We start from the raw sequence: 18,071 nt of genomic DNA, 5'->3' as shown, positions 1-18,071 counted from the left end.
GAAGTCAATGAACATCTATAGTATTTTTAGTCTTCAATAAATTTGATTAAATAACGAGATTCATCATTGTGATGGGTTGTTTCCAATTGTTCTCCTTAATTTCCACAGGACATGGTGATAAAACTGGCCCATGAAAAGTTTACCAGCACTTACTTCGTTTCAGGAATATAGTGACTTTGCAATTTAGACTAGCTTGCCACACAGCTTTTTTTCCCCTCAAGCACACCATTCTGGAGCTCATACATGGTAGACAACATAAAGAGGAACATGACAGATCATTGAAACTGTAACAATGACTCATTTTTCATTGATCTCTGCTTCAGCAAGACAACTGCACTCAGAACAAAACCACCATGTGACTGGGGACAGAGGTTGGGGGCGGGTGCTCAGGAGACGCAATTGCCAAGGATGTGTGTGGGCTGTGTTCCTCCTGTGCTGAGTCAGATAAAGAAGTGAAGTGTGAACACCTTTCATCACCTGCTGCCTCTATTGCCATGGCATCCTCTGACAGCTGCAGAAAATTGGGTGATGCGTTAACCAGCTGCCTGAGTGACAAGCACGCCATTTACGCTGCTGGAGGATGAAGTGTGGGGCTGTACTGAGGGATGCGCGTGATTAACATGCACACGCATGCGCACACGCATACACACTACATTGTCTTATGGCAATGAGGCTGAACTGAAGCCTTTAAAGATCAGCCAGTGTGAGTCATTTCTTAACCACAGGAAGCGCACATATAAACCACCAAAAAGTTATATTCACATGGATGGTAGACATTTCAGTCAGAAGGAACCAAGATTCATATCTTGAATATTTTTCCACTGAACATTATTGTCAACACATAGTGGAGATTTTGTTTGTCAGTTTCCTGCAAAAACATACCTCGTAGAAACAATCTGGTCATCATGTACCATAGCTGGCAAAATTAACTCTATTTTTACATACCAGCCAGTATAACCCGTATTTTATATTGTCTTTAATAACCCATACAGCATCATAAGAGGTCTTTCCTACCTTACATCTCCATCCATTGGTGGGAAGAGATTCCATAGCAGGTTGCAGACAGAAGGTATGGTAGCCTTTGTCACACATGTCACACACCAGCATTTTAGTGTCCTCTCCTGGATTCCTGCAAAGAGAGGGAAAAGGTTGTATGAAAAGGGACAACAAAGGACTTTGACATACTGCTTATAAAGTGCACAAAACTAAGCAGGATTTAGTCATAGTTGTTTTGTTTCTCTTTTTGGGATTGTCATCTTTAGGTTTCTGAGCAAAAAATATTTTCATAATACATTAGTTCTCATTTGAGCATTTTCTTCCCTTCAATTTTTCAATCCAGCATAAAGAACACTAAGTGTATTCTATGAGACTTTTTTGTCCTTTGTTTGCACAGATCTGTTGTTGCTATTGGTACTGGGTCTCAGTTTCATGGCAAATATCAATTCCATTTGTCATCATGTTAATGAATAAATGAATGCATGAATCAGAAGACAGAACCATCCTTTTCCCTCCATAACTAAAATTTGCTCTCTGTTCTTATTTTTCAAAAAATGGAGAAAGCATTATTTGTTTTAGTTTTAGTGTACTTCTTTCCAACACTTAAATGTTGTACTTTCAAACAACCCAAAAAATACAATAAGTCATTCACAATAAAGATTTTACTTTTGCCAGACCAGCTAGAAGCTGAGCACAATGACTGTCCCTTACTGACTGAATGCCCATTGCTGATAAACATGTACTCAAGATGAGGCCTGCACCAATGTGCAGGCGAGGACATGCAACAAGTTGTCCTGTCATGTTCCATACAATGTCAGAGCAATGGTGATGGTTTGATAATTATTGTAACAGTAGTTTTATACATAATGCCTAGCCCCAATTTCAATGTAGGAAATAGTTAGTAACCTGCAACACTGGCTCATTAACAAGATTTACCTGTTAACTAGTCCTGTGGTTTCGGTTTATTACCTAGACTGTGCCTGCCACAGTTTCGTAATGACCGAAAATATTTTTAACACTTCTCATAATAACATAAAAGATCTCTACCATAGAATAGCTGGATTAATTTATTTGTGGCGGCCCTCCCCAATATCAACATCAACTGCCACATATTGATTCTCTATTTTCTTTTACTACTAAAAATTGGTAAAATCTTATTTCACCGTAGCAGCGTATTGATTCACTCAGCCCTAACTTGTTCCGCTCTCTCTCTCTCTCACACAAACGCACTGACAATGGACCCATCTGTGAATAGCCCCTCCTCTCTGTCAAAACTCAGAATCAAAACATGATCATGCACAGGAGGAAGGATTGTTGTTGGCTTTTCCCCGCAGAGAAGACGGCTATCATAGCTGCTGGTCAATATCAACTGCTCGCGCAAGTGGATAACGTTAATGTTTATTCTTTAACCCTGACTCTTAATGTTTGCTCCCTCAATCCAGGTGAATATTGAAAAATATTTTCAAAGACTCAAAAGGGCTCATCCTGAGTAGGGGCAAAGACAGTCTGGACTAGAGGTATTAGCAAAACAGAGTACCTAGAAACTTAACAAAACACACGTGGCAAGAGAGGGTCAGTAAGGGATAGCTAGAGGAGGAGGAAGAGGAGGACAGCAGCCAATATGCTGCTGTGGGAGAGAGCAGAAGCAACAGGTGAGACTGACAGCAAACACAGAGATAGAGCTATTTATTATTCAGTTATTAATTTGTAAGTATTTGGCAAATAAAATATTTGCAGAAGAGTGTATAAAATGCTGAGCAGGCCCAGTTGAAACTGATTTTCTATCAAGATGCAAGAGGAAAAGATGTAAGTGACTTCTAAAGAGGATTCATTGTTGGGGCACGGATGGTAGGATCTTCAGTCACAAAGACTGTTCAACTGGCTACCGTTTCGATAGGATCATAGGAAATTGTGGTTGGCAGTGCACATTTGATGACGGTGATGCTCGTGCATTAGTACACTAGTTAGGAAAAACAGAAGAGCAGCTCTTCCTCAAGTGACTGAGAATGTGAATGCAGCACGTGACCAGACTTTTTCAGCAAGAACAGTCCGTCGACAGTTCCATAGGGAGGGATATTATAGAGGGGATGCAGTGCATAGACCCCTCATTACACTGATTAATGCACATTTGAGAGGTCAATGGCACAAAAAAAACCACAGGCACTGGCCTACAGAATATGAAAAAAAGTGATGAGTCATCCTTCACCATATTCTTGACAAGTGTGCGCGTGCATGTGTGGCCTACACCAAGAGAACAGTACAGGCCTGAATGCTTGACCCCTACAGTGAAGGGATCTGGTGGCTCTGTTATGTTGTGGGGGGCATTTTTGTAGCGTTGATTAGGTCCACTTGTCCCCTTAGAGGGAAGGGTCACTGCAAATCAATACAAAGTTGGTCTGAGTGATCACCTTCATCCTATGATGAAACATTTATATCCTGTTGGGAGTGGTCTCTTCTGGGGTGCTCCCCAATGCTCCAATCCACAGGGCACGAGGGGTCACTGAATGATTTGATGACTGTGAAAATTATGTGAATCATATGCTATGACGTTCACACTCACCAGATCTCAACCCAATTGAAAACTGATGTGCTCTCCGTCACCATCATCAAAACACCAAATGAGGGAATATATTTTAGAACAATGGTGTTCCATCCCTCTATTAGAGTTCAAGAAACTTGTAGAATCAATGCCAAGGGGCATTGAAGTTGTTCTGGCAGGTCATCGTGGGCCAAAATCTTACTAAAACACTTCATGTTGCTTTGTCAGCCAACTTTATGTCTAGCAGTGTAATTTTTTTACAGACAGTAAAGGTGGCGAGCACAGCTTGTGAGCAGAAACAATATTGGGTGGTATGTGGCTTGACTGTAAACTCACAAATTGCTGTTTTCTGGCCTAGACTGGATGAATTTCTATTATATTTACTTTTATAAATACAGGTAAGATTTAACATTGGTGCAACAACAATAAAAGCCATGTTATGCACAGGCAAGGATTTGAGTTGTTGAACCTAAACAATTCAAAGGACAATTTGGAACCAGTCTCCGTTCCCATTCCATCCATTACAGTTTGTGACAATATATCATGAATCCCTAATCATTTTGAAAAATACCATGCTATCCAGTGATAACATGCAGTGGTAGGGTTTCTACGTAAATATGCAGCTGAAAGCTCAATGGACAGTGTTCACCTAAAGCAAACAGGCCCGGTTGCCAACAGATCTTCTGTGCTATTTAAACAAGGTCAGGGGTTATATGACTGAGATTCAGGGTACAACATCCAGTTAGGTCCTTGCAAAACTCAAAAGTAAACAAACCAGCAGTGATCGTCACACCTGGTAGCTATAGAGAAAATTGGTTGGAAGACAAGAGAAAGATAGAAAGGACAAATACATTTGGTACGAGATATACGTTATTTAGGAAGGTAAGAGGACTCACTTGCATGTCTGGCAGACTTTGCACTCTGGGCACTGCCAACCTGCCCTCCTTAGAGGGGTCACGGCCATGTCCAGGCACATCCCATGGTAATGCTGACCACAACTGGTGCAAAAGAGCTGGTCCAGTAGGTCCCCTGGGCTATCGCATAGCGCACAATTTACATCATCTACAACTATGGGCAGGAAAATTGAAGAGAGGCTTTGAGTCAGGAAAATAAGTGAGACAAACTTATTTTAGACAATGCAGTTGATAAAATCACATTAATTCAAATCTCAAAGATATTTTTACCATAGTTTTTAAATACAATTTCACTGTACCCAACTCTAACCAACTTACATTTGTGAATAGCCAATTCAATGTGTTCTGGGCAGAGAAGCGAGAGACTCCTGATATCCTGAAAGGTCCCAGCTGCCCCCGCACAGGGGTAATGGTAAAGTTGAGCACATCCTTCAGCACAGCACTTAATGGATGCTCCAAGGCGCTTACAGTATGCACAGTGCTGCAGAAAGAGAGACATCCCAAAATAGGTCTCGTTTGTCCTCAACTAAAACGAATACAGTCCTAAAACACCCAAGGAAACAACAAACTCATGCACACAGCATTTTTATGACTGATTTATCTCATGTTAAGTCCTTTATTCTTTAATGTCACTTTCAGCTCAGGATCATGACCCCTGTTAAAACCCATTTTTGCCCCCTGACTATCACACTCCCGACAGAACCTCATACAGTTCCTATTACTCACTGTTCTACAAGTTTGCAGTAATAGCCACTCTGGAGATCAAGTGGAAGACATGCTGATGGGCTACACGACCAATGGGCAACAAACGCAATCTGAGAGCTGTGCCACCGTTAACGCTGAGAGCTAAGTTGCCATGAGAGCTCAGCCCTGTTGAGTGACGTGACCTTTTCCATTTCACAGCTGAGAGATCGACGCTGCCGGGCGGACCTTTACCAGCCAGTCTGATCCATCAGCTTTGCTGTGACTCACTGAAGCGGACCCTCCCTGCTGCCTCAACACATTAAGATGGTGTTAACACCTATTAGTCCATGGATGTTCTTCCCTGACTCACCTTTGTGCTCCCTGAGTCAATGGCTCTGTCCACATTAAGCAGAGATTGTCCCTCGCCCTCACAAACACCTTCGGACCACAAGGCACAACTCTGATGTGCCCAGCATTGCCCTGAAATTTCAAAACATAACAGGATGTGACGATAAAGAGTCAGAGTCAAATAAAAATCTATAAACTAACATCAACCTATAAGGCATTTACAGATAATGCAATCATATCTAAATGTTAACTCGCAATTAAAACGTGTCACAATTTCTTGTAAAAAAAGAAGAAAGGTTTAGTCTGTTGGTATTACCTGACTCAAAGACAGACTGGACTTTAAGATCTTGTGGAAGGCCGACATGAGAAAGCTCATCCCAAAATCGACTGGCTGGGTCTGGTTCTTCCTTGCAGCTTTCAGACCCACTGGAACAAAGGAAAAGGTTAGCAAAGAATGCAGGCCAGCACAAGTTTAAAAAAAAAAAAAAAAAAAGAGGACAGCTATAAGATTTTCTACGCAAGAGAAGGACAGATTAAATCAACTTAAAAATGAATCGCAAACGGGAACATAAAGGGTATAAAAGCAGAGAGATGAAGACAGAGAGAATGAGCTGGGGAAAAATGTTAGAGAGCAAATAAAAAGCTGTGGGGGAGGAGGGAGAAGAGGAGGAGGAGGAGGAGGAGGAGGAGGAGGAAGAGGGCCATCTTGTTTGGCGTGTGCACAAGAGGCTGGCTGTTCTGTCTCATAAAATCTGTTGAAAAGGATGTGTTTCTCTGAGTCCCTGGCTTGAACTAGTGAGCCGCATAGCATGCGGAAAATGTGGAGAGGGAGCATTAGCATTTAAAAAGGACCTAAGTTCCAGTAAACAAACCAGCAGCCAAAATCAAGAGACTGGCTTCTGGAAACATGACAGCACAAACATGACAAACAGCCCTGACAGCTTATTGTTTAGAGTCAAAGTTTCATCACCAATTATCAAATGATGTTCTCCCACCTTCTCAAATTTCCAGTTTTCCCCTTTGTCCACCATCTTTGCTTCTCTGACTAATCAATATATAATTTCTCTTCCTGCCTTGGGCTCCCTACTCTGCTTCTGCGTGGCACAACCGAGGTCTGGCCCCAATGACCAATCACATAGCAACAACACAACAGCTACTGGTTGGCTTGGCATGCTGCCAGACCCATACTGCTCACACTGCCCATTACGTCACTGGGAACCCAGAGAAACACCCGATTGGTTCCAAAGGACCAAAACAAATTAGGCAGGTGGCCAAAAACTGTCCGAGGAGGGTCCTTTGTTGGCACGGTATGCAAACAGGCGAGCGAGCACGCACATTCACGCATATTCACATTCACACTCACTCACTCACTCACTCACTCACTCACACACTCACACACTCACACACTCACACACTCACACGCGAAAGACTCATGTGCACCCCTCACTTGATGTGGCATCCCTGAGCCTCTGGGCACTGATAAATAGTATCCTGCTAAGGCAAAGTGATAATTTAGCCTTCAAATGTAGCATGACAACACAACCTGCTAACTAAGGGATGCCCTTTGACTTGTGAAGTCCTTGTATTTGTTTGTGTGCATCCTTCTTTGTGCGTATGGATGAATGTGTATGTAAAATTGTGGGCATTAAATAACAAGTTCATTACCATTTTTAAAGCAGAATTTCGCAAAACATAAAAGTCTCCATTTTCAGAAAGATTTCCCAAAGACCAAAGTAAATTTTTTTGCCATAATTAAGACTATACCAAAGTGCTGGATATTTCCCCAACAGTGTTCAGCTTGTACAGGAACTCGTGACAACCAAACAATCAGTGAACTGAGACTATAAGCAAAATCTGATTTCGTGAAGCTAACTAACTTCCTACAGGGAGACTTAACAGATGACATCCTGACCAACACCGACAACCAAACCATTTGTGACAACACTGTCAGCCAGGCCTACTTACTTTGTCTTTTCCCTCTGTCCTGAGGTGGTCTCTCCAGCCATTTTTGGCTGAGTGGTTTTATCACCATCACTGCAATCACTCGTTGAGCCTCCTCCACCCTTGTGGCTGAATAGTGCTTCAAGCTGAGGCGTGGTGCGGAATACTTGCAGATCCCCCTGACCCAGCAGGCTACGGCCACCACAGTAACAGAAGGCACAGAGGCGCTCGCTGAAACAAAGAAAATGGGTGGTAGGGGATGTTTAATTATATATACCTACTGTGACTTAATACAGTGCCAATGCATGTCACCATGAATTAAGGCCCCCTTTTTCTGGCAATGGGACTGTCTGTGCACAACAGATATATAAACACATGATGCGTACGTTTGTTAGGCAGGCGTTTCCTTTTAACTATATTAAGCGGTTAATTCAGCTTGATTTTTTTGTGCAAGAGATATGAGTTGAAAACAAAAACCCATCACCTAACATGGATAACTGGTTATGGAAATGTTTCAGATTCCATGTCAGAAAGGCATGCTGGAGAAAGACTGGTAAATAGACAAAAAGAGAGACGAGTAGCCAAGAGATGGAAAGTCGAGAAGAAAAAACGTGTGGTAAATATTTATCACATTTTTAAGCGATGAGATGGCCTTGCTAATAAGATCCCCAGAGATGCTGATGGTCTGCCCTCCGTCACTAACATCAATAGCAGAGACAAGCCAGTAGATTGATTATAACCTTTCACTGAGCAGCACCTGGGAAGAGAGTACTGCCTTAACTAGCTGATGACTCAATTTCAATCCATCCATGCATGTGCATACAGCCAGGCAAACAGCATGTCACATTGCTGGATACAAATGCAGAATTGCATACTAGCTCCTGTGCATGTACACATTCATATACACACTTTTTAAAAACACAAGGTTCTTCATTTCTCAAACAACTGTGGTTCAGGGGATGTTTAATGTTTCTAACCTGCTTTTGACTTCTCTACTCGCTGGGGCAGATGGTCCCGCTGAATTCTCGGCTGGAGGGCTCTGGGCCAGAGGGGAAGAGGGCTTGTCCTCCTCTGGCACCTCACTGGTCACCACTTCCGAAATCTCCACTGGCTGGATTTGTGTTTCTGATGGTAACGAAAAGGATTAGTTTATCAGTAAAGAATCATCAATTTAAGAATCATTACATTCCTCCAGTGCATTTGAGTGTTGAAGCCCATTCAACACTGGCCTATATACTAGTAGTTGCTCTACAATCCATTGCCACTTATTACTCTAAAATCAGCAAACAGCTTCTAACTGATAAAAAGTGTCATAGGCCAAGTTGACTGTGTTCTAGTCATATTCCTCCAGGTCAAAAACACAGCCTTTATCAGTGAGATGGATGGTAAAATATGGGGACCATATGCTCAAGCACTGATTACAGTAAACCCACTGGGAACATCAAGCTCTTGTACAGAATAGTAATAACAACAGAGGCAGGGGGAAAAAAAAAATAAATCATGGCTGCCAAAATGTCTCAAGAAGTGGGGTTTCATATTAATGGGGAATATTTTGCCTGAAATACAACTAAACCAAATTTTGTTGCTATCATGAGTGCTTTTGATCTAAATTACAAAAAAGGCAAAACATCTTCAAAAAGTATATCTCACTGAGACTTTGGGCCGTGCAAGATTTTTTATTAACATTTAATTACGATGTAATTAGGCTAATTCCACAATGATTCAATGTCATCCAACGGAATTACACAAAGAAAAAATTCAAGCTTATTATCTCCTAATAACCAAATGTACCTGTGAAAGACTTGTTTTTTTATATCCTAATATTTAACAATAACCTCTTATTATTCTTATAAGCATTTAATATGTCACTATGCTACAGTTTAAAGGTAAAAATGTATAGTATATGGTTAGCAATAGTTGCAAAAAATATTCTAACTCTTTACATTGTACAAGTGACACAATTCAGGGGTTATACATAAATTTAAGACGGGATTTTTAAACCCATGTCTTGACCTTTTCAGAACACAAATATACTCTGCTTGACTTCAGCTGCACAGTCTTGTCCCTAAATTTAGGGACAAGACTGCAAGAGTCACGGATTTCCTTTTGCCAAAATCCTGGAAGCAGAGAGAGCCACTGAGTTAACCACTGGGGTTTAAGTAGACAAGGGATTATACTGTAAGGCAAAACTGAGGAGCATACTCGGTTCTTTATAGATAGAAATTTTAAAAAAAACAAAAAAAACATTTTAAAACTCATAAAAATTGTCTGTTGTAGGTATAAGGTAAACTGCAACTATTAAAAGAAAAGCTAGCCACTGGCAGAGTTTGATTCCCCAATATCTCCAGCACAGCAACAGGGCAGCACTGAGATGTATGAAAATGGGAGGCATGGTCACGTGATGGGATGTACACACATAAAAAAGCACATAAATGGGTCTGGAGAGACTGATGGGATTTTAAAAAGCTTTTAGAGGGCATTAGCCTTGGGCTCTTTCCCACTGCACCTCAATACCGATCTCGGAGCAGGAGGAGATATGGAAGCAGTAAGGGGAGAAAAAAAATAAGCACCCACTGCAGCTTCACAGCTCAAGCTAAACCCTTTCAATTATAACCCTGAAGTAGAAGCATGAGGTGCCAAGAAAAAGCTCTCATCCATTCTTCTCCAGGAGATGGAGACTCCTTTACCTTTACTGAAATATCTTCTGAAGTACTCTCTGCATGAGGCTGCCTGGATGTGCGAGTTCAATTCTTATATCACTCCCAACAGAACTAATGTGTACATAATGGATCAAAAAAAGAGGACTGTATAGTCTCACCTGTGTCCTGAGGCCCCATAGACTCTGTTATCTCAGTCCCATCCATGCTGTCCTCCTCATCCACAACAACTCTCCCTCTGGTGCGACCCCTAGGGTGAGGAAGGACACAAACAAAAAAAACAGAGGCAGTGAAAAAGAATGAGACAAGGAAAAGTGTCTGGGTTCGGCTGCAAGAGAGAGGGTGGTGCAGTCATGAATTAGTTAAATATAGTCACAGCTGTCACTGATTTTTAATGGAGGCACTCAAGCCAGTGGGCAAGGCAGACGGGTGGTAGATTTGGAGTGTGTGTGTGTGTGTGTGTGTGTGTGTGTGTGTGTGTGTGTGTACAATACAGAATGGTAGTTCATGGAGTTTAAAGATGGAGGATTGCCAATCTGGATATCTCTGGTCTTAAGATTCAGGTAGAGACTGGGAGTTAAAATAAAGAGGCACTATGGCATTAATGTAACGCCATCCACAAACCAGTCAAAATGTATTGCTGTTCATCTCCAGTGCAATAAGGAACAAATACCTTTTTCATCTCCCTTAAGGAATGACAACTCATTAAAGTCTAACTGAACATGCTCTTGTTGAATTTCAAATCAGAATACTGACATAACTTATTATGTGATAATAGCTCTGTAATTTAAGACACAATGAACAAATATCTAATCATGAATGATGTATGTATGAGTCACGTTCGGGATTTTCAACAGTCCTTAGGGTTATATGAGCAATCATTAGTGGCTGTGTGTATATATCACATCCCAATAAATGTGCTTGATTCATTGAAGCATTGGAATAAATCAATGATACCGGGAATAAACAACATAGAATGAGTTTTTTAAACTGGTAACTGGTTTTAATGTTTTAGCTGATCGATATATTACAATGCTGCACTTAACATGACCAAGTAATGATACAGCATTATACAAATGACATTCTTCATAACTACATAACGGCATTAAACAAAATGAAGACACTGCCATGAAAAGCTTTACCCAACTCATACGTAGTGATGGTCCAGGCTACTCTGTGTAATCAGTATTGGACACAATCACTTTTTTTCAGATTCGTAATCTACTTGACTTATTCTTGAATTAAATAGTTCCTGATGTAAATGAAAATTTTGCCAATAATAGACTGTGCCGGTGATTGTGTTTAGATAACATTTCACTTTCTAATGAGAACTGTGGTTTCTCCTGTTAAAATGAAAAGAATGAGTTTGATGAAAAACATGCTTATATGCAACTGGGTATTGGCAAGAACAAGGATTAAGATCCGAAGCAAAAAACACACTTGTCGATTGGGATATACTTTCTCGTGTGTCATTAATGCTCCTTCTCAAGATCTGCTCTCTGGGGTGCCAAGTTAAATGTAATCTTAGCCTTTTTTCCACTTCCCCGGTCATTTTTTCAGAGGATGTCACCACTATCTTAAAGCAAGACAAAAATTTAGCCATTATAAAGAAAGTGCGACCCTTCCCATATCTTACTGAATGTGCCCTGTAAGCAAATCAGAGAACCACATCGACATTTCCAGTGCCTGTGTGCCAACTCATACAGATGCTCACACAGACCAGCACATACCCCTCTTTTACATACAGTGTGGAGAGATCTGTCGGTGTCAGCATCCTCCAATGGGAGCTTAGTTAACCAAATCTTGGAAGCGCCATGTGGAGGGCATAATTGTCATGGATACAAATTAAATAGCAACATCAAGTGGGTGGGGGGTGGAGTGGTGGGTAATTTTCAATGCCACTGGAGAGAAAAATCACAAATGGCTGGATGCCAAATCTACCCCTCCCTCTAAATGACTTCCATGTCAAGATAAGGAGCAACCCAGAAACCCAAGAATGACAGAAGAGGCCTCTACCAAACCTTGACTAAAAACCTAATTACCTGTAAGCTTCAGTCAAACATAAATAGCTTAACAAGGTGGAAACGAACAACCAAATTTTAAGAGAGCTTGTTTTATTTTGTTGTAAAGGTGCATGCAGTACTTGCTGAGCCAAATATGGGCTGTCCTGCTGTACTTCACAATGAGATTTGTACATGACAGAATCTAAATTTAAACAATCCTCAAGAGAAACAGGATTTTTTTTTCAAGATTAATAATTATAATTAATGACAGAATGTGATATTAGAAAACTAAACCAAGAAAAACAACTCCAACAACTTAGTTGTGTGTAGCATCTGCACAACCAAAAAAAAAAAAAAAATCCAAAATAACAACTGATCAATATTAGGTTTCTTTATAATAAATCTTAGGTCCAAAATTAGCCAGAATCAAGTCTTGTTAAATTTCTCAGTAAACTTTTGAAGGGCTTTGTTTAATGTACTACTGCTTTTGAGACAAGCAGCTTAAACATATGGTAGATTAAAAAAAATAAAATCCTACAGAACTGCAATTATACAGATCTTCAAAACTATACTTCACTTGATAAGCACACCACAAGAGGTCAGAGAAATGCTACAGGCAGTCATGTACCAGAACCAAGCTAAATGTGTTTACCACAACAGCGGAATAACAAACCATTTACATCTGTCTGCCATATCGCGCTTAAGATTAGAGTACCACACCTTTTCTATCACAGGCTTTGATTTACATGTTCACAGCAAACACTTTTACAGTGTACAGTACAACCAATGACATTTTAGTGGGTTTTGATTCCAGAAGGCAAACCAGAATGCAGAAATTAGCTGTGTGTGACATTTTCATCTATGACCACAATCTACTGTATACAGACCAAGTAGTTGGTGGTGACCTCTTTACAAAGACTGCTACACAATATTCAACTGTAATTATATATAACTACGCTAAGGGCATCAAATTTCAGCACGGAGACAGCCATTTATTTCACTGACAAATGCTCAAGACTAACATTCAACCCCATACCCTGCACAACTTATCCCCCCCACAGTCCCACCACAGGGAGAGAGAGGAAAAAAAAAGAAAAGGTGAAAATAATGCCATGGTAAGTAGTCCCAGCTAGCAGACTGCTGTCTGGAAAACCTGAAACAGATCAATGGTGTTGTGAAATGGACTGACTAGAAGACGGAGCGTTGATAAACCGAGTAAATTCCAACAACCAGGTCTACAAGAGTGATTTCTGACACATAATCCTTTGTCACGAGAAAACTGGCTTTTCAACACTTAAAACTGGTAACTGTATTATTTATTTATATATATATATTGCTTATTTCCATTAGAAGAGGCAACCAGGTGGTCTGAATACAAGATTGAGAGAATGATGTGATTGAGCATAGTGTGTCAGTTATAATAGTTAGAATAGTTTGGTTCATAATCTGTCAAACAGGTAGTTTTAAGGGCCATTCATTATGTTATTGTTTTTATTACCAATAGTAAGATTAGAAATTAAGGTGTATTGAATTGCCTGAAAGCTCACAGGCGGTACAACTTGAGGTCCATCCACGAAGCTCTGACCATTGTTGAGAGTTGGTGCAGATAAAGGACTACTGAGCTTTCTGGAGGTACAGCGATTCAAATTCAATGAAAACTGAGATGAAATAAGTAAATTTGGTATCAATATTGATCTTAATAACTGTGATAACCACTCTAGCCATATTCTGAAACCTTATCACAAACCTTTTTTTACATAGGCAACTACAGTCTTAATTCTGACCACGACAAAACTGACTATTACAACAACATAAATAACCATAAGAAGACCACATTTCTGCTGATGGCTTGTTCTTGACCTGTTCATCAACATGTCGCAATTCAAGTCTATCCCAGGTCATCCGTCAACTGTGGCATTAACGCATCATCTGGATGCTTGCAGATTAAACGATCCATTGGGAGCAGGGTATTAAGATTGATTGAGAGGACAGACTAAGGAGAGAGTTAAGAACCTTGCGGGCATTTTATTACAGAGCAGCTCTAAGCTGCATTATATGTTTCTATGGGAGTCACAAAGAAGCCAGGCATCTTGTACAATTCCTCACAAGAAATATCTGTGCTTGCGTCACCTGAAGTCAAGCTGATTTGGAACTTTGAAAACCTCGCGTTGACAAGAATTTTTACCCATAATCGTTACCAGGACATGTTAAAAAATCTGCTGCCAGCTAAATGGCCAGAACAGGACCAGTTTTGAACACCCGATGTTTTCTGCAATGCCACAAACACCAATAAATTATCACTGGTTTTGGTGTAAGGTAAGAGTAATAGTAATTGAGGGCTTTGTTTTTGATACTTACCATTGCAACACCTCAATATTTTTGACAGATACTCCTCGATTTGAACAAAATATACAAAATATAGTTTGGGTTGACATATTTTAGAATTAAATATTATCCAGATTTTATAACATCGTTTTGGTACTGCCTCATAACCATTACTTAGTTTACTTATGTAGGATTTTTTTTAAGAAAAATAAGCAACAACTCATAAGGTATTGTTATTACTATTCTCTAGGTAATCGATTTTATAAAGCTTATTTGTAGTCCATCAAAAAAATCATTATGTAACAATATTGTTTTAATTCCTTATTTAAGCAGTACTACAACGTCAAATCTAATTCAAGGAACGAAAAAATTCCCTATGGCACAAAAATACAAAATTATTTCTTCTCATGTTGGGGTAAAAACTTACTTCTTTCTATTCTTAGGTGTGGATGAGGGTGGGGCCTGGGGTAGGATGGCAGCAGCATCCTTGCGCGGCCTTCCACGTGGTCGCTTGTCTGCGTGGGCAGGACTTCCTGTGGACGTGGCCCCTACACTGCTGGAGGTCGGTGAGGGTCCCTGGTCAGAGGGCTCCACAGTCTTATCCTCTGATGACATTCTGAAAAAAATGTTAAGAAAGATGAGATCATGATAGGTGTTAATTTTCCAAGCACCAAGTTACCTGCCATTTAACGCAACTTTTCAGACACTAAGAGGAAAAACAGGGGCCAATTGTCACCTCATTTTGTTATATGTTGTTAACAAAGAATGGATTGAAAAGGGAGACCACACGTCATGGGAAAATTCAAACCCTTAATTGTGAAAGAAGGACTATGGCTTGCAGCTTCGTTCCCTAAGATATCGAAATGTCAATATATTTTTTAAGCATTTTTTATTTAGCTCTTTCTAGGACTCAGACAAACTGGAATGTCTAGATGAAGAGTTCAGGATAGGCTGTAAACCATTCAAAAGCTTATACCCTATGTGATGATGTTTACCTCACTGGGAACCATTTCTGATAAATATTCACAAAACTTTCACCACTTTCTAGTTCTTCTTGATCCTGTTTCACCAGACTAAATCTCACTGGCCAGCCTCTTACCTAGTTCTGATCATTTTCCAACAGGTTTGAAGAATCTTGGATGCTGTTTATATGCCCAGGGTGCACTACCTTTTATCCAATCTCAGATTCCTGCATGTCTTGCAGATACACCCTCTGCACCTTAAGTCGAAAAATGTTCACCTCTGAGCAGAGAAATGTTCATCAACTTATCTTCCACCCAGTATGAGTGGAGTGTAGCTGCAGCAATTTCCACTTCTTTCTCGAAGCATTCTGCAATCACTCCACATCCAGCCGCTCCAGTTTTTGTATTTTGCTGCAACCCACCCACTAAAAGAAAACCCACTACAAACCACTCAATAGTACATACAGTAAATGCTACCCTTTCGTTGCAATTTACAATGTGATGTTAAATTTAGTGGTGGTCCAAGAGTGCACTGGAAAAACAAAGGTAAACTAATTAAGATTCACTTTAGGCAGTGCAAATCATGATTGGGTGAAATAACAATATTATAATGGAAATTGGTTAACTGGAAAGGACTTTTCTATACCATTTATATCATATCTTTGGATGAGTTAGGCCATTAAGGGTAGTGTTGCAAAATCAGTGAACAGTATCGCTTTATGGAAAAATGATTATTGACATTTAAGTGCAAGATCGCTCGAGTACGAATGACTTTACAGTTCGAGTGAAAATGTCCATTGGCTGTTTGCATCAACACTCCAGCAGTCAAATTCACGGAAATAAAGCCAGACAAAAACAGTATTTGCACTGTATGTGAGTACAGCTTGTTTATGACGTTGTACCCACTTTACACTCCAGGCACAATCATGCCACTCTGCACCTCTCACATGCCCTGGTCCAATTGGATGTCTAAAACAGGGGCAAGCCTTTCTTCCTTTAAGTGATTTAGGAAAAAAAAAAAAAAAAAGTAAAATTGAGGAAAAGCTTGTACTTTTCTGACCATCATGTTCTGTCAGTGTGATTGTCATATCTTGCAAATGTCACATAGCCACACATATACCAAATGAGTGAGTCCTTATGTTCTAAAGAAAAAAAAAAAAAAAAACGAAAAATCAAACCTCTTATTAAAATCTTATCTTGCATCTGTGTTGTATGTTTCAGCCACTGATTCTATAGCTGGTGGGGAAACCCATCGCTCTCTTTTCCAAGCTGGTTGTCACCCTGTATTGTATTGGCATGTCTCCGAAGGTCACCTTGCTTTTTTGACTGTTTAAGTACTAAAACCAAAACCTAATGTCAACCATTTGTCATTACCCTTGGACTTCTTACAATTTTTTTTAATTTAAAAAAAAAAAAACAAACAAAAAAAAAAAAAAACACAAATCCACTGTGAAGGTCTTCCACTGCAAGTAAAACCAATGATTGGTGCCAAAATAAAAGGAAAGACCAACATTAACTTTCTCACCACAAGCTGCCATAGCAGCTCCAGTGCTTCTTAGCATTGATTCTACGAGTCTCTGGAACTCAACTGGAGTGATTCTTCCATAAGATATAACTTAATTTGGCATTTTGATGATGGCGTTCGACTGGTTTGAGATGCAGCAACTGCAGAGGGCACATCGTTTTGTGCTCAAACCATTCGGTGATTCCCCCATATCCTATAAGCATCTGAACTTGTTATGTTTCTAACTAATTTATTAATGTTTTTCTTTTAATTTGTCTCCTGACTGTGTGTTGTCTGTTCATGTGTTGTGCCAGCTGCTTTTAAATGTGTGCTTGCTTATTGTCTTGTGCACATCAAGCCTCTCTTAACAAGGTAGTGCAGTTAAGATACTGACTGTGCTGCAGGTAAATGATGCAGCAAAGCAAGTATTTTGTTCATTTCTGAGAGCTAAACTGTTGCATGATAAAAGGTTTACACACTGTAAATCAAGATTTCCACTGATTTTTAGTTTTTGGGTGGGATGTCCCTCCAAATATAAAATTGTAAGTGGCTGTTTCCAGTAAACAAAGTCAGAAAAGAAGACTGTGTGACCTGCCCAGCCCTTTAAAACAAAGGACCAACACCCTTTCTACACTGGATACATTGCAACAGTGTTTTTTAGTTGGCCATCTCATGCACATGATCTGACAGAACAGATTGGCTGCATAATGGTTCACGTATTGCACGCAACTGAGACATGATGCTTCTTATTTAGGCTTCAAGCATGTTTTCTTCCGACCTACACGAATAACTTCACCTATTGCGTAAGGGCTACGAGCACTGTCAAAGCGCTAATTTCACAACAGAACTGCATCTGAACACATCTAGTGTTGACGGTGATGGTTGACTGCAGCTGTAGTGCTGCTTTCACTACATAAGCATTGTAGACAAGTTCAAAGTTAACAATTGGCTGCTGATTAAATTTGAGCATTTAACAAGCTAAAGGCTAGATATCTTTCTTAGCAGTTGGTGGATAAAACAGCCAAAAGACAAGAGACTAGTGAATTTACATTCCTCACATGGACAGTACCATCCAATGGGATGCTCAATTTTGTTTGTGTCTCCTGGACATATAAGCAGGTAACCATTTGCCAACACATTAGTTATACCTGCTTGATAAGCCCATGGTACCGTATATCACGGCTGTTTGAGTGACTTT

General features: G+C 40.1%; 1 protein-coding gene across 5 annotated transcripts in view; it reads right to left on the bottom strand.

Moving 5' to 3' along the window:
- The window catches only part of kmt2cb (lysine (K)-specific methyltransferase 2Cb), a 64,406-nt gene that overhangs the window by 43,258 nt on the left and 3,077 nt on the right, over positions 1-18,071 (bottom strand). For all 5 annotated transcript variants that reach the window (XM_040144022.1, XM_040144025.1, XM_040144024.1 and 2 more), the window contains exons 2-10: positions 14,835-15,023; positions 10,241-10,329; positions 8,400-8,547; positions 7,447-7,653; positions 5,798-5,907; positions 5,504-5,613; positions 4,768-4,930; positions 4,432-4,603; positions 1,015-1,129 (exon numbers count right to left, since the gene is read on the bottom strand). In XM_040144022.1, coding sequence (XP_039999956.1) covers positions 1,015-1,129; positions 4,432-4,603; positions 4,768-4,930; positions 5,504-5,613; positions 5,798-5,907; positions 7,447-7,653; positions 8,400-8,547; positions 10,241-10,329; positions 14,835-15,022 — 1,302 coding nt within the window. In that variant the 5' untranslated portion in view covers position 15,023. The remainder of the gene's footprint in view (positions 1-1,014; positions 1,130-4,431; positions 4,604-4,767; positions 4,931-5,503; positions 5,614-5,797; positions 5,908-7,446; positions 7,654-8,399; positions 8,548-10,240; positions 10,330-14,834; positions 15,024-18,071) is intronic.

The sequence above is a fragment of the Xiphias gladius genome, chromosome 14 (genome assembly GCF_016859285.1).
Source record: "Xiphias gladius isolate SHS-SW01 ecotype Sanya breed wild chromosome 14, ASM1685928v1, whole genome shotgun sequence".
Classification (NCBI taxonomy): domain Eukaryota; kingdom Metazoa; phylum Chordata; class Actinopteri; order Istiophoriformes; family Xiphiidae; genus Xiphias; species Xiphias gladius.
Note: the sequence above shows the minus strand (reverse complement) of the source record. Positions and strands in the feature narration are given on the sequence as shown.